Source organism: Sparus aurata, chromosome 6 (genome assembly GCF_900880675.1).
Source record: "Sparus aurata chromosome 6, fSpaAur1.1, whole genome shotgun sequence".
Classification (NCBI taxonomy): Eukaryota; Metazoa; Chordata; class Actinopteri; order Spariformes; family Sparidae; genus Sparus; species Sparus aurata.
Window position 1 is genome coordinate 29,152,090 of NC_044192.1, and position 27,514 is coordinate 29,179,603.

The window sequence follows — 27,514 nt, forward strand, 5'->3', positions numbered from 1 at the left end:
TGGTCATTTTTGACCAGGAACACCAAGAGTGTACAAAAGTTGAATAAAATACACAAAATTGTATGCAAATAAATACTATTTATTTTGTGTGTTGAAATCCTCTTTGTGGACAAAGTCATGGACTCTTAGGCCAGTCTGATCAAATTAAGTACATTTAACAAGGGTTAAGAAAATGTATATACAACTTTTATTTCTGCTTTCAGATCCAGCTTAAGCTTTTCTGTTAAGAGGACATCCAAGATTTTGCAACTGGGACTGCTTTGAATGAGAAATGATTTTACTGAATGAATCCCAAATACTACAGAAAAAAACACAGGGCTAGACTCCTAATTTAATTCCAAATGGAATTTATTAATTTAACTTTAAGGGTTACTGCCTGGCTTCACTATGGGTTTTCTAGAAAATATACAGATCTTCTAGTATACAAACACTGTTGAAATCTCTAGGCATGTAAGTATTAGCACCAAAATGGGAAGAAAATCCATCCATTATTGAATATAATCAGAACCTGTGACTGGATTACTTGTGAATTATTAGAAGGATTTTTATGGTGTTGGTGTATCTATAGCCTTAACTATAAGCTACACTTACAATAAAAGCCTAGTTGGTTACCTGAGTAACTAACTGTACTTAGTTCTATTATATTTTCTATAAACAGTTTCTCCGATTTCCTCCTGCTATCGTCACTTCTTTTTGACCTTCTTTTGGGTTACTTTTCTCCTCTTTTTCTTCTCTTCTCGCGTCCCAGAAACTGCGTTCATTAAACACAGAGGGATTTGTTGAAAAGCTCTAGCTCTTCCCTTCTTTTCGGTGAAGGACTACTTTCTTCAGCCGTGTTGCTCCGGCTCTCTCTGCCGTTGGCGGAGCTACACATATTCGTCTCCATGACAACCGTTGCCGCGTCCAACACTCACATACCGGTGGTTAACTTCCACTTGGAAGAAACTGAGATTTGAAAAGTTCAGCTTGTCAGTATTTAACGTCACAAAGGCCACAACTTATGAGGCAATTAACTGGAAGGTATGTTAAAGTGACTGTTTTCTGTTTAATTTATTATTGGCAGCAAACGTTACGTACTTAATAGTTTAACGGGACACATCCAGACAATTATTTGGCGAACTAAAAACGGTCGAAACTGCTTTCAGCCACTGTCAGCTAACATACTAACTAGCTAACGCAGAATTATTAGTTTGCTGGTTTTGTAGTAATTTGGCCGGAGCCGAAACCGCTGGATGTTGTTAATTTCCTATTGTCCTTTAGAGATTATGAACTAGTTGGATTAATTGCATCTTGGAAGCAGTAACAGGATTGAATCCGTGCTTAGTTGTTCATACATAAATTAACGTTATTCTATTTCCCGCTGATGTAGAAGATGGACAGGAAACACTTGCCTGGTTTCGGTGTACTGGGGCCTCATCCCCCCACCAAACCTCGAGATGCCAAGTCTCCAGCTCTTAGTCACAAGTTCAGACTGCCTCCAATCAGAAAATGCTATCTGAATGAACAGAGGGGCATCTACTCAGATACCATCACTACACCCAAGTTTCAGGTAAAAGCACGTAAAATCATGCAAATCAGACATCTAAAAACTCTTACAGACATTTTATTATAAAGCAATGTGTGAGTTTCTGTTATGTGAAGACCAAAACTAAGCGTAACTGTATTCATTAGTCGTGTACAGAGAGTCCTGGGATACAGCAGAGGTCACAGGGCCAACCCATCTCCAAGTTCAGTGATCTCAACAGAACAGAAGGTGATATATGTCTTTGCTAGATGACATCTTTAGGGATGCAGGCCTTTTTACTCATTCTCTCTGATATGCTAACTATGCAGTTATAAGCAGAGCATATTATGCTCTTAAAATAGAAATCATTTTATATGCTGTTCATAAAATCTTTTCCTAGGCACTACTTTCAACACTCCATCTGAACAGTACAATCTTGTTGAAAAGGATAACCAAGGAACCACCTCAAAGCAACCACAGACTTCTTACTTCAGCCAGGGTGGAGATAAACCCAAGATCCAGATCGCCTACCAAACCATTCCTGGCCAGATCCCTCGCAAGTTAGCAATAGAGAGGTATGTACTGTTTTTGTATACCATGTATGACAGATGAGGACAAGCTAGTGCTGTCGAGCTTTTTCGTTTCCTGTAATGAGCATATATAATGTACTGTAAGGCCTGATTTACTGGTCACATGTGACTGAGTGGCAGAGTGAGCAATATTCTTTCATCGTAGCTGGTTTAATGGGATCCATGAACTGGTTTATTTGACAGCCTGCTGTTAAGACTGTATACTGTTCTCTGTTGTTTTTTATAGATGTCGAAGGGAGTACTTAAACATAGATTTTGAACAGCTCCTGGCAGAAAAAGGCATAGACTCTAATTTCTTGATGCCGAGACATCAGAGCAGTAGTGATGAACATGGGACTATACCTTACCTCCCCCTGGAGGTGAGTCTGTTACTGTTGCAATCTTTTCTGTGGAATTTTGGTTCCTAGTTCACAAACCACTCCACACTCATCTTTACTGTATTTTGTCCCTTAGATATTTGACAGTGAGGATTATGACTGCCGGACACCAGAGGACTGGCTCGCCCTGGGCTATGCTGAACAATCTCCAGATCGAAAACCTATACCTGCAAAAGCCCTGCTACCTACAGATGACAAAATTCCTTTTGGTAAATTATCCTCAAAAATGTAACGTATAAACAGTAGATAGACAATATTTACTGTTATTTAATGGTTATTCTTGTTTTTGTCATTTAAAGAGGTCTCAAAAAGCTCCTCCCATGAATACAGCTGGAATTTAGTTGGCGTTCTTGACTATAGTAAGGAGAAATGCCAGTACCTGGTACAGAAGGTTCACCAAAACACCAAACTGACGGTCGATGAAGGGAATCCAACTGACAAATACAAAAAGAGCAAATGTCCTGGTTGGTTTTTATGTCTTTGCACTCTCTGCATGACACAGTTTTGTCTCATTATTGCCTTTTTATCTCTGTTACCGTCTGATTGTCATCATGACCATGTATGTATGCTTTTCATCCCCCTCTGTTGCATAGGAGTGAATGACATGCTACCAGGCGCTAAGTACTGGGTACCCAGGATCAGATTGTTATTCAGTGCAGAGGATCCACGTGTCTTTGTAGAACGGATCCAGTTTGCCCTGCACTCGAGGGAGAACACAGAGGCTCTGCTTCTCTACCGCTTGTCTGTGGACTGCATGCCCATCTGGAGGGGAACCTCATCTCTTGATACCGACAGTCTCCAGCGTATCAAAAGACATGCCCTTTCAGCCCCTGGCCTCAGGCTAGAAATGTAAGTAATGTTGGTGTCTCCTTGACCACTGTGATCTGTTTTTTTAATAGATTCATCTGAGTTGAAATGTGAAATAATTAATGGCCGAGTAAAGGGATAATTAATGTGTGCAGTCTGGAGAAGAGCATAGGGGTACTGGAGAGGGAGGTCAAACTGGAGTATGACTATACAACGAACCGCATGAGCTTTAACAAAGTGGTGATGAGCCATCCTGATGATTTTGCATACATCACCCTACCACAGAAGAATCCTGAGTTTGTTCCTCAAAAAGGTAACGTAGTTAGCCTTGTCTACATTTGTTGAGTCCATGGGGTCAAAATCAAAGAAATGTATACCAGGCATTCACCCTCACAATCTACACACTGATTTGTTTCATCTGTTCACAGGGTGCGTTCCCGTTCCTTACTCTGCCTATAAGAAGAACCAAGCTGCTTTTATCGACAATTCCCTGCTAGTAAAGCCGGAGGTGATACGTGTGTTATGTGAAATATGGGCTGCATCCAACAAAGTAGCAAGCATGAGACTGTTCAACATCGCTTTGATATCACCACTGCGACTGGACGAGTTTGAAAACATACAATCTCAAACCCAGACTCAGGTATTGTAGTATTTGGGTAGCTTTTCTTCTGCCAGCACTTGGCTAGTAGCAAGTAGCTTAATTGCAATTTGAATGCATAGTTTGGTAATCACTGCTCACTTAGCAGCAAAATGTAATCACTACTCATACCAAAACAGGCAGCATGGCAATTGTGGATTATCCATGGACAAACCATTTGCAAAAAGATTAACAATGTCAACTCTTACTCTTTACTTTACTTTTACTTTTTTGATACTGTTCGGAAAAGAGTCCTGTACAAGCCATGTCTCAATTTTGTTGCTAATGTAAGCTGGGAATTACCAGAGAGACAATCCTTGCACATAGAGCAGACACTTGAATTTCACTTGAATAAAGTGAAATTCTTTTCCAAATCGTTTCCTTCTTCTCCAGATTCACCTGTTTCTCAGGGAAACATGGATAGCAAAAATGAGCGACGTAATCCTTTCCAACCTGCGGACTTTAGGCCAGGGTTCCTACAACATCAATGAGTCTAACTGGGAGTCGTACAAGTTTTCCAAGCTGTACAGACTGATGGCTACAGTGCGCCTCAACCTGCAGAACTCCTTGCGCTTCCTCGTGCAGGATTCGCTGGCCAGCCTGACCCAACTGCTGTTGGATGCCTGCCACAGTGTGCTCACGTGTCCTCAGGAACTAGTCTGGGGCAACAACCTCATCACTAGCCCCTACCAGTAGGATAATACACACATGACTGTACATTCACATTTGTGTAATTCTCTTCAGACGCTTTTGTACTCATATGCTTTTGTGTATATTTTTTTCTGTCACTTGATCTTGGAGTCAGCTCTACATTATGCACTCTGCTCAGTTTAAATGAGTGTTTGATAGTGAGTGTGACAAAGCCTTTGTGTTGATATAAGTACATTCTCTGTAATAAGGCCGAAGGGGAATGCTCTGTTCCAGTTGGACTTGGTTCTGGATCAGACTGGGGTTCATTACAGCATACCTCTGGAGAATTTTGCGACATCTATCGTTAACCTGTTTGACAAGGGTATTATGGCCACGTACCACATACCGCAACTTGAGAAGGTAAAAGAGAATCGTCAGTCACCTGAATTACGAAGGAATAAATTAGAAATGGGAATGCACGGATAAAAGATTTGTTCATGATAAGTTCCCCCATCCATGAAAGTTGATATTGACAAGTGCATTCTTCCTCTCTTGTCTGCTCCAGTTTGTGATGCAGAAGTTGCCCATCATTGGTGATTCATTGCTGGAGTCAGTGAGCTTGTGGGAACCAGAAGTAAATGAGCAGAGACAGAAGGTCGGCAATGCTCTGATACAAGCAGTCATACCTCTCAGGGCTTATGCTGCTGAATTTGAGAAACACTTGGAGCTACACAACTCAGACATCAAAACCCTTCTGGAGTAAGTTTGCTTAAAGGTCTCCAACAGGTTAACAGATGCCGGTCATTCAGATTTATGTGCTATTCAGCATGCTTTGGAGTAATTTGTATGTCTTCTGCCAGATCTCATACGAGTGGTGAACAGACATCCCAAGAAGTGAAGAAAGAGGTGGAGCAGCATCTTAAAGAAAAGGAGAGGCTCGAACGCTCCCTGCCATCCTCCATCGTAATTGGTCCATTTTTTGTCCGCGTAGAAGCTGTACGTCAGGCTCTCTCTAACAAAAGAAAGGCTTTAGCCAAGACAATGCTGGATCATCTTGCTGTGAAGCTACGCAAGCAGATTGATGATGTAAGTCATTTCTTCAGAGGCTCGAAACACTTCATTTGATTATAGAGTATACAGTAGACTACTGTATATGGGTGTTGCTTGGATCCGTTTTGTTTTTTTTTACACAGAACCTACATTTACTTCAGTTTGACAGCAACCTTTTCCTTCCTTTTTTAAAGTGAATGTTGCATTTTGTATCTTGTGTACGTTTGTGCAGGCATGTGAACAGTTTAATATACTTAGTCAAAAGCTACGTGAGAAGCCCACCAGCATCGAGGAACTCACTGAAAAGAGGGACTGGATGAAGCAAATCCCAGAGCAGATCAAGAGTTACAAGGTGCAAGACATAAACTTGCTTTTTCTGTAAGCGCCATATGAAGTGTTATTGTCAATCATTCTGATTTAACTTTCACAACAGGAGCTTGTTGGCAAGACCCTGCCAGACTATGAAGTATTGGAGGAATTTTACTACTGTCTCACAGATGAGGATGTGAACCAAAAGTAAGTGGAAAATCATTATGCTAAGTGTTTGAAAGCATATCAGAAATGTTATTTGTACGTTCTCGTATGGGCTGCAGACTGATGTCATAGTTGCTTATCTGCCCAGGTGGACAGCTATTGGATGGCCTCAAAAAATAATCGGTCAGATGGAAGCAGCAGCCGTACAGCATGTGGAGGATGAGGAGAACTTCCATAAGATCCAGCTGGTCGATCAGAACAACTTTGAGGATCGCCTGGAATCTCTAAAGGTCAGCTGAGAAAAGTTTGAGAGGACTTTTGGAAAATGTTCCTGAACTTAAAGCCGTTTCGATGCATCAACCCCATGAAGATTTGTATTTTTTTTAAGCATGTTAGAAATTCTGTTTTTAAGGAACAGTAAAGTAAATTAATGTTATTTGGTGCTAAATTGTTGTAGATGTTGGTCGCTGGGTTTACGAGCCACATAAACATTGATCATGCCCATGAGGTGGCCAACGAGGTCAGGCGCATATGTGATACACTCAACGAGTACCAGACAATGGCACAGACCTACAACACCAGAGAACATCTGTTTGGTATTCCTGTCACTAATGTAAGTGAACGAGCATCCATCAAGCGAAATGACGTCAAGATACATTTTGTTAGTCTAGAACTGAACAAACTGGGAAAGATTAAACATTTGTCATAGGTTTTGTGAAATTGACATGTAAATGTCTATTATAGTATGATCATCTGCAGAAGCTAGTGAAGGACTTTCAGCCTTTTAAGGACTTATGGACCACCACGTCTGATTGGCTACTTTGGCATGAGAGCTGGCTCAATAGCCCGCTGTCTTCCATTGATCCTGAGCAGCTTGAGCGCAAAGTTACTGACGCCTACAACACCATGCACAAATGTGTTCAACAGTTCAAGGACATTCCCGGTAGGTGACACATTGATCTCCATTTAAACCCTACACCTTGAAATGTGATATTTTAAATATATTTGACACTTTCTTTATTTGAACATGACACTAGACTGCCGGCTGGTGGTAGCTTTAATCTGCAGCAAGATTGAGGACTTCCGTCCTTACATCCCTCTGATTAGGGGTCTGAGGAACCCGGGGATGAGGAGCCGTCACTGGCAGATGCTTTCAGAACGCATTCAGATGGATGCCAAGCACACAGCCAATGTGCCTTTCTCCCACTCTCTGGAGCTCGGCCTACAGGACCACGTGGCTGACGTGGTTCATGTGAGCGAGATGGCTTGGAAAGAGTACGCCATTGAACAGGTATCTGTAAACATGCGTCACATTCTGAAAACAGTATATAAAGTCTTGTGTTAAGTATAGGTTGTGCAATGAATTTAGTGTCACTGTCAAAGTTCCAAGTTTGGATATCATTTGAGAAGCTTATTTTTATCTGTGTTATCATCATGGTTTAAAAAAATGCAATTTTCTTAATGAAAGCAAATAGATGGTGAAAAAGAGGGTGGCTCATGGGGTTTTTTTTTGCCAATGCTCACTGTTAGTATGTGAATATGTGGCTACAACTTTTTTTTTTTATACCTTCTCACTCAGGCTCTGGAAAAGATAGAGAAAGAGTGGTCGGCAGTAGTATTTGATGTGCTGCCCTACAAAGAGACAGGCACCTACATCTTGAAGAGCCCAAATGAAACATCCCAGTTGCTAGATGACCACATTGTCATGACACTGACCATGTCCAACTCTCCCTTCAAAAAATCCTTTGAGAGCCGCATTAACGCCTGGGAAAGCAAGCTCAGAATGACTCAAGTATACACACACAATACGCACAACCATATAAATTCACATAACATCTTGAGTCTTGTGTAATTATCATGCAGTGTCTTATGTTGTGCTGCTGCCCTCCTCTGGTGCTTGCAGGATGTGCTGGAGGAGTGGGTGACATGCCAGCGCTACTGGCTCAACTTGGAGCCCATCTTCAGCTCTGATTATATTAACCAGCAGCTGCCTATGGAAGGAAAAAGATACCAGCAAATTGAAAAAACGTGGAAGACAGTGATGAAAAACGCCTTTAATAATCGAAAGGTCAGAGCTTTCAAAACACTTTATATTAAAGGATGACTTTGTTTGTTGTTATATAAAGATGAGCATCAAGCGAGATGATGATGCTCATTTGCTTGTTGCAAATTATAGATGTGTGCTTCTGCATTTATTTATAGATGATTGAGTTGTGTTCCGATGTTCGTCTCCTCCACAAACTGAAAAAGTGCAATGCACTCATGGAACAGGTGCAAAAGGGTCTCAGTGAGTACTTGGAGACAAAACGACGGTCCTTCCCCAGGTGAGGCTGTGATACCCCTGCCTCTCAATTTCTGATGTTGACAGATTTACCTCTTTTTATTCCACATACCATTCCCTGTGGAGGGTATGCATTGATTTCACTTTTTTATATCATACCACCACCTAACCAACACTAAGTTGCCCAAGGAACTTGCTTTAGTTGATGTGAATGGGGTGAGCTATGATACTCAAAGAAAAACAAGCACCTTTCTTAAAGAAGTAAGGGCTCCTTGAATCAACAATGATATGTATAACAACCAGACCATCAGTGGTGTGTGTTGAATTGTTACCAGGAATGAGTTTCCATTTCCATTCCATTTCTTATTTTAAGACTTAGTACAATGTATATCTGTTTGCAGGTTTTACTTCCTGTCAGATGATGAGCTCCTGGAGATTCTGTCCCAGACCAAAGATCCTGCTGCTGTACAACCACACTTGCTCAAATGCTTTGAGAACATTGCACAGGTTTGTTCTGACTCTTTCTACACAATGTTTCTGAACCTTAGTCATATACTGCTGACAGTGTAAAATGCATACCACGTGCAACTGAGACTTCTGTTTCAACATTTTTAGCTTCAGTTCCAGTCAGATCTACAGATCACACATATGTACTCTGGAGAGGGGGAGGAGGTGAAGCTGGTTCTGCCTGTGTGGCCTACCGGGAATGTGGAAGACTGGCTCAGGGACGTCGAGACATCTATGAAGGCCACTTTAAGGAATAACATTGACCGCTCACTCAGAGTCTACCCTGAGGTCTGCATCCATGACTCACACCTTGATATTCATGATGTGCTTTCTAGGCATATTTAATTGTCAAGCTTTTGTGAGATCTGTATTTGTTGCCTTTACCCCGTAGCAACCTCATGCTGAGTGGGTATTATCGTGGCCTGGTCAAGTGGTGATAGCTGGCTGTCAGGTCTTCTGGACTGCGGAGGTGTCTGAGGCTTTGGAGCAAGGAAACTTGGCCAACCGCCTTTATCCCCAGCTACAGACACAGGTATGCACCTGGTATTACACAGAGTAATATTTAAACTAAATAACAATTGATAATTCAATATTAATTAAAAAAAATATACACATTCTATTAATTTTTGCTCTGAACATTGTGCATACTGTAGAAAACCGTATACTGACATGCTTAACTATTTTCATTTTGTGGCCGAAGCTGGGTGACTTGGTGCAGCTGGTGAGAGGAGGTCTGTCAAAGATGCAGCAAGCTGTACTGTCTGCCCTAATCGTCATAGAGGTCCATGCTAAGGACGTTGTGGCCAAACTGGTGGAGCAGGAGGTGTCGAGCATCAATGACTTTGAGTGGATCAGCCAGCTCAGGTTATCCATTTGTCTTGTTGTTCTACATTTTTTCCATTTTTTACTTCTGCCAATCCTGATATTGGAGTCTACTCTTTCCTCTCATTTGCAATAATGTGGGTGCAGAATGAGTGTGATACTGATCTGATACTGTTTGTAGATATTACTGGGCAAAAGAGGACTTGTACATCCGTGCAGTGAATGCAGAGTTCTTGTATGGATATGAGTACCTTGGTAACTCTGGACGTCTGGTCATCACCCCGCTCACTGACAGGTAGTCAGTTCTCCACCCTGATTTTCCTGAATGTCATATACTCTTTTGAGCACAATACTTTATGCCTATTTCAGATGCTACCTGACCCTAACAGGAGCTCTACACCTGAAGTTTGGAGGGGCTCCTGCAGGTCCAGCAGCTACAGGAAAGACGGAAACCACAAAAGATCTGGGAAAGGCTCTGGCTATCCAGACAGTTGTTTTCAACTGCTCTGATCAGCTCGACTTCATTGCTATGGGAAAGCTTCTCAAAGGACTTGCCAGGTGAGAGGCAATTATTTAGAGTTTCTTCCAAGTCAATGTGTAACTGTTAAAAATCACAAATCTTCCATCATACGCTTTGTCTGTCTGCCATTTTGCAGCTCTGGTGCATGGGCATGCTTTGATGAGTTTAATCGTATTGATGTGGAAGTGCTGTCTGTGGTGGCACAACAGATCGCCACTATACAAAATGCCCAACAGCAAAAGGTGAGAAGCTGATTCATTAGAAATTCACTCACTGCAAAGTTTGTTCCACCAAGTTGAAACATTACAATTTTTCTTTTCTAAATTGCATTGAAAAGTCAATAAAACTAATGAAATGTTAGTCACTGTATACAAACAAAATTAAGATAAGCCAAATTGCCTTTAAAAGATTAGAATAAGAAAAGAATTATTGCTTTTACTCAAAAAATAGTAAGTAAAGACTTTATAAGAGTACTGTATTCCACCGATTAACAAGTAGTCTCTGAATTGCTAATATAACTGTGTGTATGTTGTGCTTTTAGGCAGAGCGGTTCGTGTTTGAGGGGACAGACATCCCTCTTGTCCCTTCTTGCGCTGTATTCATCACTATGACTCCTGATTACGCTGGACGCACTGATCTGCCCGACAGCGTCAAGGTTTTAAATCATTATTGAGTTTTAAATAACTGTGTAACGCTGAGGATGAGCAGATGGGTTTGAACAGATTAGGTTAAATCATCTGCAGGCTCTGTTTCGTCCTGTGGCCATGATGGTACCTGACTACACCATGATAGCTGAGATCTCCCTGTATTCGCTTGGCTTCAGTGATGCCAAAGACCTCTCAAAGAAGATCACCACCACTTTCAAGCTCTCCTCTGAACAGCTGAGCTCTCAGGTACTGTGTGGATTCAGAGGAGGTCAAAATAAGAATTAGCTTGACCTTCCCATATTATATTACAGGATAAGAGTGTAGAATACTGGCATGAAATACTGTTAAGTAGTGAACATATTCCTGGGAAGATGAAGAGATGTTTAAATGAGTGCATGTGTGTATATAAGAATAACAAAAATGTGCTGACCTTTGATCTTGTTTGCATGAAGGATCATTACTACTTTGGTATGAGAGCTGTGAAGACTGTGATCTTAGCTGCTGGGAACCTGAAGAGAGAAAATCCTGACATGAATGAGGTGAGAAATATTTATTTTGCTTTTGATGGAAATCAAGGAAAAGAAAACATGACACCATTTTTTTATTGAGTTTGAAAACCTCTAAACCAACCAATTCATATCTTTGTCGTCGGCTCTCGCTGTCTCCCAGGAGTCAATCTGTCTGCGGGCCATTCAAGATGTCAGTGTACCAACATTTTTACAAGATGACCTGAAGCTTTTCAATGGCATTGTGTCCGATCTTTTCCTGAAGACAAAACAGGAGCCAATCAAATATGGCACACTGGAAGAGTCCATGCGCAATGTCTGTGCTAAGAAGAACCTCAAAGATGTGGATGGTAAGTGTGTCTGGGTGTACAGAGCATACGTTTCAAGATATCCATTTTCCCTTATTTTTAGGATGAGCAGATGACAGAATTGTTGTGATTGCAGGGTATATTAAAAAGTGTATTCAGCTGTATGAGACCACTGTGGTGAGACACAGCCTGATGTTGGTTGGACCGTCTGGATCAGGTAAAACCAAGGTGAGTCTTTGACTTGTCACTATATTGTTTACAGATTTAATCACAGCTATCCAGAGAAGTGTAGAGTCCTGTTTGTAAGTATTACTCTGTGTGTGTGTGTGTGTGTGTGTGTGTGTGCTAGTGTTATGAGGTACTAGGTGCGGCACTAACAGCTCTACAGGGGCAGCCCTCCGTGAGTGGTGGTGTGTATGAAGCAGTCCAGATATATGTCCTCAACCCCAAGTCTGTCACCATGGGACAGCTCTACGGGGAGTATGACCTGCTCACACACAATTGGTAAGCGATGATTTGTTCTACACACACTAGAGAGCGAACAAAAAAGGTCAGATTTATACTGTACACTCACAGTTTTTCTCTGACCCAATAGGACAGATGGTATCCTCTCATCTCTTATTTGCGGAGGTGCAGCATCCATGGACAAAGAGAAAAAGTGGTACATGTTTGATGGGCCAGTTGATGCCGTATGGACTGAGAACATGAACACTGTGCTGGATGACAACAAGAAACTGTGCCTTAACTCCGGGGAAATCATTAAGCTCACTGATGTAAGCTTGAGTTTTCACAGTTTCAATTCTTGTCTCTTTGTCGTCCTCTGTCCCATGTTCATTCAGAGGTTTTGTGTCTTCCACCTGCAGGCGATGACCATGATGTTTGAGGTGCAAGACTTGGCGGTGGCCTCTCCCGCCACAGTGTCACGCTGCGGGATGGTCTACCTGGAGCCCAGTATTCTGGGCCTTGTCCCTTTTACAGAATGCTGGCTGAAGCGGCTCCCTGAAGCCCTGAAACCGTACACGGAGCAGCTTGACTCCCTGTTTGCCAGGTTCCTGCAGGTGAGACATAGCTGAGAAAGACCAGCAGGGAATCTTGAGGATTAGATTATGATATTGTAAAGAATGTACTGCCTTTTTTTTTTTTTTTTTGTGCTTTTACACAGGATTCTATCACATTTGTCCGCACATCAGTAAAGGAGGTCATCACATCCCTGGACAGCAACCTCACCTGCAGTCTGCTAAAACTTATGGACTGCTTCTTCAGTCCTTTTGACACTAAAGAGGTGTGTGCAGCTTGAAATAATCTCAAAAATAATATACCTGGATTTGTATGCAACTATGCAGGATTTAGCTGTTAAATCTGCATTATTAAACATGTTGAATTTATTCCGTTATAAATCTAAGTGAACACGTGTGGTGAAACAAAATAGAAAAATGTTTTTAATTGTGATCCCTGGGGTAGCTGTAGCTCAGGAGGTAGAGCGGTTCGCCTAGTAATCGTAAGGTTGCTGGTTCAAATCCCGGCTCCTCATGTCGAAGTGTCTTTGAGCAAGATACTGAACCCCAGCTCCTGATGAGCTTGCATGGCAGCCTCTGCCATCAGCGTATGAATGTGTTTGTGTGTGTGAATAAAGCAAGTATTGTAAGGTGCTTTGAGTGGTTAGTAGAGTGGAAAAGTGCTATAAAAATGCAAGACCGTTTATCCCTCAACAATACTTTACCATCTTGTAGGATGAGAGGCCACCACCACAGAAGAAACTGGACCAGATGAAGGAGTTGATTGAGCCCTGGTTTTTTTTCTCTCTGGTGTGGAGTGTAGGCGCCACAGGAGATGCAGCCAGCTGTAAGCGCTTCAGTGCCTGGCTCAAGAACAAGATGGCAGAAGAAAAGGTCATATCATCATCTCTCCTTCTCGCATCCAAATACCAAAATATGTCCAGTGTGGTTTGTATTGACAGCTGGATTATTTCTTGACAGTTAATTAAATGCGTTTGTCCTTCAGATTCACTTATGTTTTCCAGAGGAGGCCCTGGTGTATGACTATAGACTCGATGATGCAGGGATTTGTAACTTTGAGGATGATGGTGAAGATGAGGAAAGAAAAGTAATGATATCATACAGATCTTTAATGCAGCCAAAACCATTAGATGCATTTCTGCTTTTCTCTCAATCATCATTTTGTTTGTTGTCTAGGTCCAGTGGGTCAGCTGGATGAAATTCGCAGAGAGTGTGGTGATTACCTCCGAGACAAATTATGCTGACATCATCGTTCCCACTCCTGACACAGTGAGAATGTCATTCCTCATGGATATGCTTTTGACCAACAAAAAACCTGTGAGTACTTTGATTGCAGTTGAACTTCACACATGTCTACAAATACTTTGGTTTGAAAAAAACTTTAAGAAGATGTCCAAACAGTATCAGTAAACATTTTATATTAAAATACTTACTCTGAAGACACTCAATAGGCTTGAAAATTAATGATTTATAATTGTGTGTGTGATCCAGGTGCTGTGTATTGGTCCAACTGGCACAGGGAAGACCCTGACCATGTCAAACAAGCTGCTTAAGAACATGCCCACAGAATACATCACACACTTAATCATGTTCTCTGCCCGCACATCAGCTAACCAGACTCAAGATTACATTGACAGTAAATTAGAAAAAAGGTATGCATGTTTTATTATGCAACTTCACATTATTTATGTTTGATCGTGAGTAATGCCGCATGTGCCTTTGTGTCAGGCGGAAAGTTGTGTTTGGACCCCCGATAAGGAAGTATTTAATCTTCTTCATTGATGACCTGAACATGCCCATGTTGGAGACCTATGGTGCTCAGCCTCCTATTGAACTGCTGAGGCAGTGGATGGACCATGGAGGCTGGTATGACAGGAAACAGATAGGTGAGAGTACTGCCGAGTTAGGGCCAGATTATTATATTATTATTATATGTAGAGTGTTTCTTCATGCCTACAATATTACTGTTAATGTTAATGTTCCTGTTTGAATACCTCAATTAGGGATTTTTTATTTTCATAAATTGCAAAACATTTAATTAGATTGAGTTTCTCTTTTGTTTTCCTGTCCTTTCTCCGCAGGGACATTCAAGCACATTGTGGACATCAATTTTGCCTGTGCCATGGGACCTCCAGGTGGAGGCCGGAACCCCATCACCCAGCGCTTCACGCGCCACTTTAACTTACTGTCCTTCACTGAAATGGAGGATGCCAACAAGAAAAATATTTTCTCCACCATTCTGGGCAGTTGGATGGGTGAGTCTCGGACAGGTGTTAAAGAGTGTAGAATACTTACATGAGCTTCTGAAAATAAAAACTTCTTCAGATAGAAATATGAGTAAAAAGGAACCAGGAAGTAAGTCAGGGACACAGGGAAACAAAGTAGATAAAGAGTGCAAAGTTTGAAGAAATGTCATAAAATAGCATTAGCATGAGTTAGTATACCTTGCGTGATATAAGAAGATATAAAACACATCTGAATAATTCCTTTTAGTCATACAACACGTTGTAAAACAACAGCTAGGTCAAAGGTTGTGGAAGTGTCTTCTGATTAAACATTGGCTCATTAATTAGATTTTCATATGAATTTCATGTTTTAATTTTATCACTTCTCTCCTTTATCCTACTCTTTTTCATCAGGACCTGTGCCAGCTATCCAGCCTCTGAATGAGTCACTTGTAGATGCTACTATCCGAGTGTACTCTACCATCACCTCCCAGCTCCTCCCAACTCCAGCCAAGTGCCATTACACCTTCAACCTCAGAGACCTGTCAAAAGTCTTTCAGGGCATACTCATGGTGGAGGCTGGAGTGATAGAGGTAGATCAAATTTCTTCATAATCACATTACCATTATTAAATAAAAAAGTACTTAGATCCATTAGGTGCTTGCAATCAGTGCTGCTGTGAAATAACTGCGCAAGTATTATGGGATGTCCAGAATAATCATGTCTTGAATACCATGAAATGTTAGAGGGATTAAAAGGCACACCTCAAAATCCCCAGTATGAAAGTCCTGTTACCACTGTAAATTTAGGACAAATTGCAGCTGCTGCAGCTGTGGTACCACGAAAGCTGCCGGGTTTTCCAGGACCGCCTGGTGTGTGCGGAAGACAGGGACTGGTTCAACAGACTCCTGAATGACTGCATTCAAGACTTTGACTGCAGCTTTGAAGAGGTTGTGCCCTGCCAACCTGTTTTGTATGGAGATTTCATGATTCCTGAGGCACAACACAAAGTCTACAAACTCATACAAGATAAGGAAAAGGTGAGTGGTGACAGTCAGTGTTTTAATGCTAAACAGATGGGCAGTTGGCTTATGACTAGTCACATGGTAATTTGGGAAAGTGCTTCATTTTCTTAATTTGTTTTTTCTACTTTACAGCATAAGATGGTAACTGAGTATTTAAACCAATTTTATTTAACCCCTGTATTATATCATCTAGTTGGAGAAAATTATGGAGGAATACATGGAAGACTACAACGAGAGAAGTACTACCAAGATGAAGCTGGTGCTCTTCATGGATGCCATTGAGCATGTCTGCCGTATCAGTCGCATCCTGCGCCAGCCCCTGGGCAATGCCCTTCTCCTCGGAGTGGGTGGGAGCGGGCGCCAGTCGCTTACTAAGCTGGCCTCACATATGTGAGATTCCCACACCTTGTACATCTGTCATTTTTGAAGGCTGAACACAATTTTCAAAGAAGTTTTATCTCCAAATATGTTTTTAAAGCATCTCACTGTTGGGATGTGCAAAAAAATGTTATGTTTCTGCTGACCTTTTTCCAAAGTATACACACATTTAAAAAAATGTTTGTCCTACTTTTAAAGGCAGCAGGTTTTCTCCATTCATTTCAGCACATTTTAAAAATCAAAATGAAACACATTAGTTCAAGTTCAAACAGGGACTGTTTAAAAGGAAGAAATTACAACCACATTTTTCAACCATAGAATATACATGATTGTTGTGCTGGAACATACAGGAAAATCAGAAGGGTCACTTTAGCATCTTGTGACTTGGTCCTCATCATGCCTTTGTTCATGTCCAGGTCAGACTATGAGTGCTTCCAGATTGACCTGGCTAAGAACTATGGTCAGACAGAGTGGAGAGAAGATATCAAAAGCATCATGCTGAAGGCTGGCCTTCAGGACAAGCAGATCACCTTCCTCTTTGTAGACACACAGGTATCAATAGTATCCTCTTATAACCTTCTACATTATACTCTGTGTGTCATAGGTGAAAAGCATCACTGCAATAATGTTTTACTGCTGGTACTTATTTTAAGACAATTTGAATAAGAGCATAAACAAGGAAGCTAAGTGATCTTAAGTATTTACGTTTAAAATAATGTATTCCTCCAGAGGACAAGGAAGCATTTTACAAATTAGTACCTTCATTTAATCCTCCAGATTAAGAGTGAGTCATTCCTGGAGGATGTCAACAACATTTTGAACTCTGGGGATGTTCCCAACCTGTATGCAACAGACGAGCAGGAGCGCATCCTGGCAGCCATGAAGCCTGTGTTGCAAGACCTGGGACAGCAGCCAACTAAGGCCAACCTTATGGCTGCCTACGTCAGGCGGGTCCGCAGCAACATCCACACTGTACTCTGCATGAGGTTAGCAACTGTACAAACTTTCGATCACATTGTAAAAAGACAAATTAAAAGATGTGGATCAAGCTACTTCTTTTACCTTTTAGTTTTAGCCTATTTTCTCCCTTTCCCCTACTCACACTAACCCTCTTGATTTCTTCCTCCACAGTCCTATTGGTGAGATATTCCGTGCACGACTGAGGCAGTTTCCCTCACTGGTGACATGTTGCACCATAGATTGGTTCAACGCTTGGCCAGAGGAGGCTCTACAGGCTGTGGCCACATCATTACTTAATGAGCTGCCTGAGCTTGAAGCCAGCCCCACAGCTATGAAGGGACTGGTGAGGATGATGTCTATGTTTGTGCATCAGTGAGCTTTAACGGTATTAATGTTTAAAAATTAAATATCCAAAATCTAAAATACGTTATGATTGTTAAGCAAAATCTCTCCTTAATTGAATTCCCTTTTCTAGACACTGATGTGTGTGAAGATCCATCAGATGGTAGCCGAGAAGTGTGAACAGTACCTGGCTGAGCTTTCTCGACACAACTATGTCACACCCCAGAGCTACCTGGAACTGCTCAAAATCTTCTCAGATCTCACTAGACGCAAGAAGCAAGAACTGTGTAGCGCTCGCCACCGCATGAAGACTGGCCTGGACAAGGCAAATCACTGGACTGGAAAAAACAATCAAAGAAATTACATTTGTGTATATGATTAATTTGCGCACTAATATAACATCTGCTTTTCTGTGATCCTCTAGTTTTTCAGCGCAGCGGATGATGTAAGTAAGATGCAGGAGGAGCTTAAGGCGATGAGGGCTCTTTTGGAGGAGGTTGCTAAGGACACTGAATTCACTATGGAGACAATCAAAGTAAGTAGAATGACACATTTTTTGAGCCATAATAATTGTAAAGTATGACTGAATTTGCTAGACACTAATACGACTTGTATTTAGCGTTCTTATTTTAGTTTATAAATGTTGATATTTGATATGTTGATATAAATCCATACAAAAATAGGGAAACAAAATGATTGTCCCATATACAGTGCTGTGAAAAAGTATTTGCCCCCTTACAGATTCCTTTTGTTTTTGCTTTTTGTCATAATTACATGTTTCAGATCATCAAACAGATTTTAATATCAGACAAGGACAACCTGAGAAAATACAAAATGCAGTTTTTAAATGATGATTTCATTTATTAAGGGAAAAAAGCTATCCAAACCAACCTGGCCCTATGTGAAAAAAAGTAATTGCCCCCTAAATCTAATAACTGGCTGTGCAACCCTTGGCGGTAACAACTGCAATCAAGTGTTTGCGATAACTGGCAATGAGTCTTTCACATCGCTGTGGAGAGATTTTGGCCCACTCTTCTTTGCAGAATTGTTTTAATTTAGCCACATTGGAGGGTTTTCGAGCATGAATGGCCTGTTTAAGGTCATGCCACAGCATCACAATAGGTTTTAAGTTAGGACTTCGACTAGGCCACTCCAAAACCTTCATTTAGTTTTTTTTTTAGCCATTCAGAGATGGACTTGCTGGTATGCTTCGGATCATTGACCTGCTGCATAACCCAAGTGAGCTTGAGCTTAAGGTCACAAACTGATGGCTTGACATTCTTCGTCAGGATTTTCTGGTAGCATGCAGAATTCATGGTTCCATCAATTGCGGCAAGTTGTCAAGGTCCCGAAGCAGCTAAGCAGCCCCAGACTATCACACCACCCCCATGTTTGAGAATGTTTTCCCAAAAGTCAAGAGGTTTTATGGTTAATGTGAGATGAGCCTTTGTGTTCTTTTTGGTCAGCAGTGGTTTTCGCCTTTGAACTCTCCCACGGATGCCATTTTGCCAGTCTCCTTCATATTGTTGAACCACTCAAGTGAGGCCTGCAGTGCTTTAGATGTTGTTCAGGCTTTTTTTGTGACCTCCTGAATGAGCTGTCGATGCGCTCTTGGAGTAATTTTGGTAGGCTGGCCACTCCTTGGAAGGTTCACCACTGTCCCATGTTTTCTCCATTAGTGGATAATGGCTCTCACTGGGTTTCGCTGGATTCCCAAAGCCTTAGAAATGGCTTTGTAACCCTTTTCAGATTGATAGATGTCAATGACTTTGTTTCTCATCTGTTATTGAATTTCTTTGGATCGGGGCATGATGTGTTGCTTTTTGAGATATTTTAGCTTAGAGAGGTTTTATTTAAGTGATTTCTTGATTCTACAGGTCTAGCATTAATCAGGCCTGGGTGGAGTTAGTGAAATTGGACTCAGCTTCCCAAAACATGTGGTAAATCACAGTTAATTCATGATTTAACAAGGGGGGCGGGGGGCAATTACTTTTTTTCACATAGGATCAGGTTGGTTTGGATAGCTTTTTTCCCTTAATAAATGAAATAATCATTTAAAAACTGCATTTTGTATTTTCTCAGGTTATCTTTGTCTGATAATAAAATTTGTTTGATCTGAAACATTTACGTGTGACAGAAAAGCAAAAACAAATAAATCTGTAAGGGGGCAAATACATTTTCAAAGCACTATATACCAGCTTATAACCTATGGACCTTGGTTTACACTTGTGTTGCTAGAAACAGACAATAGTTGCAGAGGAGACCCGGAAGTCTGTGCAGGCAGAGGAAGCCAAAGCTTCAGAGAAAGCCCGTTTTGTAGGAGCCATCGCAGCAGACATCCAGAGAGACTTGGATGAGGCTCTGCCATTACTGGATGCTGCCCACGCCAGCCTCAAGTCACTCCACAAGAATAATGTCACTGAGGTAAGGGATTCTGGTAATGATTGGGTAAGATCTCCTTCAAATAGTACTAAATTGTTCATTTTCCTCAATCGTTTTTTTTTTTCCGTAGGTGAGAGGCATGCAGCAACCTCCGCAGGGGGTGCAACTTGTTATTGAGGCAGTTTGCATTATGAAAGGTATCAAGCCGAAAAAGGTACCAGGAGAGAACCCTGACACCGAGGTCGATGACTACTGGGAACCTGGTATGAGACTGCTACACGATCCTGGCAAATTTCTAGAGAGCCTCTTCAAGTATGATAAGGTAGGGCACATATCTAGTAGATTATCTGCTATATCATTATATGTATAATGTAAGATGTATGTTGTCATTGTCATTGTTGTCATTTGAGTTTAAGGTCTCACTAACCATTTCTGCAGGACAACATCCCAGATAATGTGATCAGTTCAGTCCAGCCCTACATTGATAATGAGGAATTCCAGCCAGCCTCCATTGCCAAGGTTTCCAAAGCCTGTGCTTCCATTTGCCAGTGGGTGCGAGCCATGCATGTATATCACTTTGTGGCCAAGGCTGTGGAGCCTAAAAGGGTAAAAAGTCCAAATTTGAGTTGTCCTGATTATCCATGTAAGACAGGATTGCACCTATATGTTTTTTTTTAAATAGGAGAGTCATCCAAACATTAAAAATGTAAATATTTGTACAGCAAGCCCTCCAGGAGGCCCAGAAGGACATAGAGGTGACTGAACGCATCCTGGATGATGCCAAAGAGCAGCTTGCAGCAATGGAGGGTGGCAGAGCCACTTTGCAGGCCAAGTTCCAGGACTGTGTGGCTAAGAAAAAAGAGCTGGACAACAAGTATCAACTGTGTGAGGCCCGCCTCATCCGAACAGAGAAGGTCAGAAGGAGGGATAACATAAGATAAAACAAAACTGCATTGATCTCCAGGGGGAAGGAAACAGAAAAGAGAGTTTAGAGTGTGTTATGCGAAATCAGTGTGTATACAGTTTGTTCAGAAAGTATTCAGACCCTATCAGTTTTTTCACATTTTGTTATGTCACGGCCTTGTGCTAAAATTGTTCAAATTTGTTTTTTCCCCTCATCAATCTAAATTCAATACACCATAATGTCAAAGCGGAAACAGCAAATTTATTGAAAAGGAAAGCAATTATGCTTTTACAGGAAGGTTTGACTCATATACAATCACAAATCAAAGCCTAGGTTGCTTTTTGGCGAGAGTTTCACTTTAAGCCACAGTCCCTCAGCCACAGCTGTGTTGTTTTGGCTTTGTGCTTAGGGTCATTGTCTTGTTGGAAGGGGAACCTTTGGTCCAGTCTGAGGTCCTGAGTGCTCTGGACCAGGTTTTCATTAAGGACATCTCTGGACTTTTAGCAATTAGCTTTCTTTAAACCCTGACCAGTCCCCAAGTCCCTGTCGCTGAAAAACCCATGATGCTGCCACCACTGTGCTTCACCATTTGCATTGTATTTGGCAGGTGATGAGCAGTGCCTGGTTTCCTACAGACATGATGCTTAGAATAGAGGCCAAACAGTTCAGTCTTGGTTTCATCAGACCAGAGGATCTAGTTTGACTTTCTAAGTTCTCCCCCAGTTGCTCAGTTTGGCCAGGTGGACAGCTCTGGGAATAGTGTTGGTAAACATGTTGGAGACCACTGTGCACAGCAGAAATCTTTTTCTAGCCTTCCCCAGATCTGTGCCTCCACACAATCCTGTAAACACTGCAAGGAAGTTCCCCCGACTTCATGGCTTGGTTTTATCTCTGATGTGCGTTGTCAACTGTGAAACCTTATATAGACAGTTGTGTGCCTTTCCAAATAATGTCCAGTCAATTGATGTGTAGATTGATGAGGGGAAGAAAATAATAATTTAATGAATAATTTAAACAATTTCAGCTGCAAAATATAAAATGTGAAAAAAGTGAAGAAGTCTGAATACTTTCTGAATGCACTGTAAATGTAATGTTTATGCAAAACCACTAATGCAAAAGTGACATAGTTGATACATTATAATTGAAATAAAAGCAGATTAGTATGCATGGCTAATGAATATAATCAGGCATTAATTACGAATAGAATAATGTAAAACACATATAATACGAACAATACATCTTAAAAAACTGTTTAACATATGACTTACTTGCCCATGTAATACATACATAATGTCATATAAATATATACTGTATAAGCAGTGTCATATGCGGTGTAATGTCTAATGTGAATAATAATTTATTTAAATCTTGGTAGTAATGTCTTGATGTTGGATTGGTGTTCTCCAGCTTATAGGCGAACTGGCAGATGAGAAGGTGCGTTGGAAGAAAACAGTGCAACATCTGGACTACATGGTCAATAATGTGGCGGGCGATGTGCTTCTGTCTGCAGCATATGTAGCGTACCTGGGACCTTTCACTGTAAGTCTGTCATAGCTCAGTAAGTGCATGAGCGTGAATACATAAAACACATTTCCATTTCCCATAATTTATTGCATATACACATATTTTCCTATCAAAATCAGACGCATTTTAAAGATTCAATTTTGTCATGCTCTCCTGGTGGAAAGTTTTCAGCTTCTGTTTTGGTTGTTCCAGATGACTCTGAACTTGAACATAATGGTTAATTAACCATACATAATAGTTGAAAAGACCCATATCTTTAGTAGGTGTGTCACTGTTTGTATGTGTTTTTGTTACCCTTAAACCTATATGTGCTGATCTGATCTGGAGCATGATTGTATGATTTGCATGAAGGTGCATTGTTATTTCTTCTCTTAGGGAGAGTACAGGACAGCCATGGCAGAGGAGTGGCTTCATTGTTTAAAAGAGCTAAATGTTCCACACACTGACAAACCCAACCTGATCAACACCCTCGGAGATCCAGTCAAGATCCACTCCTGGCAGGTCAGAACTAACGTGTGATCATCTTCTTAAAACAGATTTGAATTGTTGATAGTCAGAACCTCAGTTTGACTTAGTTTTTGTGTACTTGTTCAGATTAACTTTAGTACCATTATTGGCATCATACTTTGTCATTCCTGTGTGCACAGATATCTGGTTTGCCGAAAGATAACCTGTCAGTGGAGAATGGTGTGATTGCTCAGTACTCTTTGCGCTGGGCTCTCTTTATTGATCCTGAGGGACAAGCCAACACATGGATCAAAAACATGGTGAGGACACTTTTCTATGTGCTGATCCGACCATAACTGCAGAGGGTGCCATTGAGACAAAAATACATGAGAAGAGGCCATATCATGATTTTAATTAACCTCTTCACATCACATGTGTAGCTTGTAATTGTACTTTAGGTACCAGTTTCAAAAGTTGACATAGCAGACATTCATATGTTTGTCATATTGCTCAACACATGCAAAGGTGCCTGCTTTGGCTGTGTGGCAAACAGTGGATATATTTTATCCCATGACACTATCAACTCCTCTGTAAAGCGTCTAAGTGTCTGTAGCTATATTTGATTCATTACTCATTCATCCCTGCTTCCTGTTGTCACCCAGGAGCGGGACAATGGACTGGAGGCTATGAAGCTTAGTGACCAGAACTTCCACCGCAGCCTTGAGAATGCCATTATCTTTGGTAAACCCTGCCTCTTGGAAAATGCAGGAGAGGAATTAGATCCTGCTCTAGAATCCATCTTGCTGCAACAGGTGATTACACACACACACACACACACACACACACACACACACAACAAACACATTTATAACAAAAAAACATCAAGCGTCACAAACATCAGCAATTCTTTTACACCTTTTGGTCCTTAGACATTCAAGCAACAAGGCAGCACAGGGCTGAAGCAAGTCATACCTTACCATGAAGGCTTTAAGTTGTACATCACCACCAAACTGCCGAACCCACACTACTCTCCAGAGGTCTCCACCAACGTCACACTGATAAACTTCACCCTGTCACCAAGGTAACACATTTAAAACAGGTAAAACTGGTTGTGACTGTGTACCAGATAGAATCAATCTTATGTGAGGAACTTGGTTCAATTACATTTTGTCTGTTTATGTTTGTTTAAATGTGCATTTTGTGCATACCCAGTGGTCTAGAGGACCAGTTGCTGGGCCAGTTGGTGGCTAAAGAACGTCCAGATCTGGAGGAGGCTAAGAACCAGCTGATCATCAGCAACGCCAAGATGAAACAGGAGCTAAAAGTAATTGAGGATGAGATCTTGTTCCGACTAAGCTCCACCGAGGGAAACCCTGTGGACCACGAGGGGATCATTCAATTGTTGGAGGCTTCTAAGACCAAGGCCGCAGAGATCAAGGTGGGAGGGCTGTTATTACTAATATCATAAATGGCCTAACATGAAGCTCATAATTATACATTGTGCCATGAGACTCGTAAGTCTATTGTTGGATTTTCTACTAACACAAGGTTGTGTATTTACTTTCAGGGCAAAGTGATGGCGGCAGAGCAGACAGAGAAGAACATCAATGCCACACATGTAGTGTATGTTCCTGTGGCTGTGCACACACGGATACTCTTCTTTTGTGTAGCTGAACTGTCAAATGTTGACCCCATGTACCAGTACTCCCTGGAATGGTTCCTTGGTATCTTCATCGCTGGCATCACCAACTCTGAGAGAGCAGGTAGGAAAACATTCCACATGAAAGCTTATATACAAAATATTGCCTGTGCAGATGTAAAAAAATAATTTGGACTTTTTTATGACATAGTAACTAGATGCTGAAAATACTCTTCTGCTTCCACTGACTTTTTCTGCCTCACAGACACAGTGGAGAGGAGAATCGCCAACATTAATGAGTATTTCACCTTCAGCTTATACAGCAATGTGTGCCTCAGCTTGTTTGAGAAGCACAAACTCATGTTCGCCTTCTTCCTGTGTGCTCGCATCATGATGAATGAGAACAAAATTGATATGGTGAGCAACACAGGACTTTGAAGTCCATCCCTTCTCTCTTTAGTTTTCCGCACATAGTTAAGTTCATTGGGGTACGTCTGATGAAATTTATGATGTGTCTTTGTGGCAGGCTAAGTGGCGTTACCTGCTATCTGGAGGGATGCCCATCCAAGAGCTGTCAAACCCGGCAGTGAGTTGGCTGCCTGAGCGTGCCTGGCAGGAGATCCAGGGCCTCAGCGCTCTGGACAACTTCAGCAACCTGGCAGAGAGCTTCACCGAACATCTGCAGGGTTTCAAGAGAATCTTTGACAGCAACCAGCCTCACAGGCACGCTTAAATAACCACTGTATGAAAATACCGTTCTTCATTTGTACTGTGTAGAAGCCATCAATAACTGACAAGGTGTGTATGTGTATGTTTGCCTATAGGGAGCCCCTCCCAGGAGACTGGGACACAAAGCTGGACTCATTCCAGAAGCTTTTGGTCCTGCGCTGCTTGAGGACTGATTGTCTCATTCAAGGCCTGCAGGACTTTGTATCGGCTCAGCTGGGTCAGCGCTTCATAGAACCTCAGGTAGCGTCCTCTTGTATTGTGACACAATAGTTAAAAGTATGGTAATATTACCATGGCAATAATGATTCAGTTTGTTTTGGCTGGGTCACTGCAGCAGTACAAACATTGTTTAATGAATACAAAATTAACTGCGCTAAGTTGAAAATACTTACTGGTTGTTTGCTCTACTGTATGGTATGTGACAGCAGTAGTCTTGACTTGTCACGCCTTCTTTTTCCATATCTCCCTTGTCAGACATCAGACCTGTCTGTGGTTTTCAAGGAGTCCTCCCCCTCCACCCCCCTCATCTTCATCATGTCCCCTGGCACTGACCCTGCTGCTGACCTCTACAAGTTTGCTGACGTTTTGCAGTTCTCCAAGAAAATTTGTGCCATCTCTCTGGGCCAAGGCCAGGTCAGGGCCGGGGGGATGTTTGGGAACTCTGTCTCAATCTCTCTAAGTCTTTCTGTCTGACTCTGGAGAAAAGTCACTGCAAATTACTTTCTCACAGAACCAGGCCATTCTCATTTGTCTCGTTAAGAGTGGCCACCTCTGTGAGAATTGTTTTCTCTTTTTCTGACCACGGGCAAGGACAATGTTACCATACCACAATCATAGATGCTAGATTCCAGGACACTGTAAATTAGTTAAGAAAACAATCACATTAACATCATGTGCAGGTTTTATGATAAATGCTGTCTCATCCTCTATAAACCTAAAGCCGAGTGACGGATTAGACATTTCTCCCAGCAACACACTACCCCTGTGGCTGTTCAATAAGTGTTAACGTTTGTTTATCACATTACTTGCAATAAAGGAGTTAGAATCCTGGCTCCTGCTGAGCTGTTGCATCAACCCTGTCCGCAATTTATGTCTACACTGAACTCAGTGCTCTTGAGCCTCCCTGAAAGACTCCTAGAATGTCAAACTGGCTTTAGGAAGATATGACGTATCCCAAAGTATTACTTATATTTACTGCTCCATAAATACGGATCAAACTTCCTGGAAACATGGATTTTGTCTCTTAAATTAAAGCCTCATTTTAAGTCTGTGTGATTCAGGGCCCCCGGGCTGAGACCATGATGCACACTGCCATGGAAAAAGGGCAGTGGGTCCTTCTCCAGAACTGTCACCTGGCACCCAGCTGGATGCCTGCCCTGGAGAGACTCATTGAGAAAATCGACCCAGCAAAGGTCAGCACATATGCATACACATACTGTACACTGTTGTGGTATCGTACTGTATGTTAGACAGGCCTTTCATTGACTTTTAAATTACTTCCTGAACTGTCCACTGGCACCACATATTTCACAACCCGTAAACAGGTGCACAAAGACTTCCGTCTGTGGTTAACCAGTCTGCCCAGCTACAAGTTCCCAGTGTCCATTCTCCAAAATGGGTCAAAGATGACCATCGAGCCTCCCAGAGGAATCAAGGCCAATCTACAGAAAACCTACCTCAGGCTCACCGATGATTTTATCTCCTCTTCCACCAAGGTCTGCCTCGTCTTCCCTCACCATCCGGCTTATCCTATTTATCTTCTTACACTTTTAATGAAAACAGCTGCTGTTTTGTTTTTGAGGACATCTGTTGTCTGTGTATTCCTTTCCTCTCTTCGCTCCAGACGTCACACTTCAAGTCTTTGCTCCTGTCTCTGTGCCTTTTCCATGGAATTGCTCTGGAGCGAAGGAAGTTTGGCCCACTAGGCTTTAACATTCCCTATGAGTTCACCGACGGGGACCTGGACATCTGCATCAGCCAACTCAAAATGTTCCTGGATGAGTACCAGGACATCCCATACAAGGTGGGGGGGGGGGAGACGGCTTCTGTCTATATTTGCCTGTAGGGAGCACAGTTCCAAAGCCGCATAATTTTCGTTGTCTTTCTTGTTTTGTTTGTGTCTTGTCTTTCTCCCTTTTCTGTTTTTTATCATTACTGATTTTGTTCCTAGTTTTCCTAACTTGTCATGCATTACTACAGGGTTTCTGCAAGGTCTAAAAAAAGTCTTAAAAAGTCTCAAATTTGACAATCTCAATTTTAGGCCTTAAAAAGTCTTAAACATGT

The 27,514-nt window shown here is 41.7% G+C and overlaps 1 protein-coding gene across 1 annotated transcript in view; it reads left to right on the top strand.

Moving 5' to 3' along the window:
* The first annotated feature begins 870 nt into the window (after positions 1-870).
* Positions 871-27,514, top strand: part of dnah1 (dynein, axonemal, heavy chain 1) — a 32,578-nt gene continuing 5,934 nt past the window's right edge. The window contains exons 1-71 of the mRNA XM_030420570.1: positions 871-1,020; positions 1,370-1,549; positions 1,672-1,753; positions 1,905-2,079; positions 2,321-2,453; positions 2,548-2,680; positions 2,771-2,935; positions 3,065-3,320; positions 3,434-3,591; positions 3,707-3,918; positions 4,309-4,607; positions 4,815-4,965; positions 5,111-5,304; positions 5,406-5,631; positions 5,828-5,947; positions 6,029-6,111; positions 6,218-6,359; positions 6,527-6,682; positions 6,814-7,012; positions 7,107-7,360; positions 7,649-7,861; positions 7,973-8,137; positions 8,272-8,393; positions 8,752-8,857; positions 8,966-9,145; positions 9,249-9,389; positions 9,558-9,721; positions 9,861-9,974; positions 10,049-10,237; positions 10,336-10,441; positions 10,741-10,854; positions 10,943-11,092; positions 11,299-11,385; positions 11,516-11,702; positions 11,797-11,888; positions 12,010-12,164; positions 12,256-12,433; positions 12,524-12,718; positions 12,823-12,942; positions 13,391-13,549; positions 13,662-13,763; positions 13,853-13,993; positions 14,168-14,328; positions 14,405-14,562; positions 14,758-14,931; positions 15,316-15,494; positions 15,711-15,941; positions 16,120-16,316; positions 16,721-16,856; positions 17,082-17,290; positions 17,436-17,607; positions 17,740-17,931; positions 18,031-18,141; positions 19,845-20,030; positions 20,119-20,310; positions 20,427-20,594; positions 20,711-20,902; positions 22,300-22,431; positions 22,792-22,917; positions 23,064-23,183; positions 23,526-23,675; positions 23,793-23,944; positions 24,076-24,301; positions 24,431-24,626; positions 24,768-24,919; positions 25,029-25,225; positions 25,327-25,471; positions 25,706-25,864; positions 26,512-26,643; positions 26,776-26,946; positions 27,075-27,254. Of these exons, the coding sequence (XP_030276430.1) occupies positions 1,373-1,549; positions 1,672-1,753; positions 1,905-2,079; positions 2,321-2,453; positions 2,548-2,680; positions 2,771-2,935; positions 3,065-3,320; positions 3,434-3,591; positions 3,707-3,918; positions 4,309-4,607; positions 4,815-4,965; positions 5,111-5,304; positions 5,406-5,631; positions 5,828-5,947; positions 6,029-6,111; positions 6,218-6,359; positions 6,527-6,682; positions 6,814-7,012; positions 7,107-7,360; positions 7,649-7,861; positions 7,973-8,137; positions 8,272-8,393; positions 8,752-8,857; positions 8,966-9,145; positions 9,249-9,389; positions 9,558-9,721; positions 9,861-9,974; positions 10,049-10,237; positions 10,336-10,441; positions 10,741-10,854; positions 10,943-11,092; positions 11,299-11,385; positions 11,516-11,702; positions 11,797-11,888; positions 12,010-12,164; positions 12,256-12,433; positions 12,524-12,718; positions 12,823-12,942; positions 13,391-13,549; positions 13,662-13,763; positions 13,853-13,993; positions 14,168-14,328; positions 14,405-14,562; positions 14,758-14,931; positions 15,316-15,494; positions 15,711-15,941; positions 16,120-16,316; positions 16,721-16,856; positions 17,082-17,290; positions 17,436-17,607; positions 17,740-17,931; positions 18,031-18,141; positions 19,845-20,030; positions 20,119-20,310; positions 20,427-20,594; positions 20,711-20,902; positions 22,300-22,431; positions 22,792-22,917; positions 23,064-23,183; positions 23,526-23,675; positions 23,793-23,944; positions 24,076-24,301; positions 24,431-24,626; positions 24,768-24,919; positions 25,029-25,225; positions 25,327-25,471; positions 25,706-25,864; positions 26,512-26,643; positions 26,776-26,946; positions 27,075-27,254 (11,391 nt within the window). The 5' untranslated portion in view covers positions 871-1,020; positions 1,370-1,372. The remainder of the gene's footprint in view (positions 1,021-1,369; positions 1,550-1,671; positions 1,754-1,904; positions 2,080-2,320; positions 2,454-2,547; positions 2,681-2,770; positions 2,936-3,064; positions 3,321-3,433; positions 3,592-3,706; positions 3,919-4,308; positions 4,608-4,814; positions 4,966-5,110; positions 5,305-5,405; positions 5,632-5,827; positions 5,948-6,028; positions 6,112-6,217; positions 6,360-6,526; positions 6,683-6,813; positions 7,013-7,106; positions 7,361-7,648; positions 7,862-7,972; positions 8,138-8,271; positions 8,394-8,751; positions 8,858-8,965; positions 9,146-9,248; positions 9,390-9,557; positions 9,722-9,860; positions 9,975-10,048; positions 10,238-10,335; positions 10,442-10,740; positions 10,855-10,942; positions 11,093-11,298; positions 11,386-11,515; positions 11,703-11,796; positions 11,889-12,009; positions 12,165-12,255; positions 12,434-12,523; positions 12,719-12,822; positions 12,943-13,390; positions 13,550-13,661; positions 13,764-13,852; positions 13,994-14,167; positions 14,329-14,404; positions 14,563-14,757; positions 14,932-15,315; positions 15,495-15,710; positions 15,942-16,119; positions 16,317-16,720; positions 16,857-17,081; positions 17,291-17,435; positions 17,608-17,739; positions 17,932-18,030; positions 18,142-19,844; positions 20,031-20,118; positions 20,311-20,426; positions 20,595-20,710; positions 20,903-22,299; positions 22,432-22,791; positions 22,918-23,063; positions 23,184-23,525; positions 23,676-23,792; positions 23,945-24,075; positions 24,302-24,430; positions 24,627-24,767; positions 24,920-25,028; positions 25,226-25,326; positions 25,472-25,705; positions 25,865-26,511; positions 26,644-26,775; positions 26,947-27,074; positions 27,255-27,514) is intronic.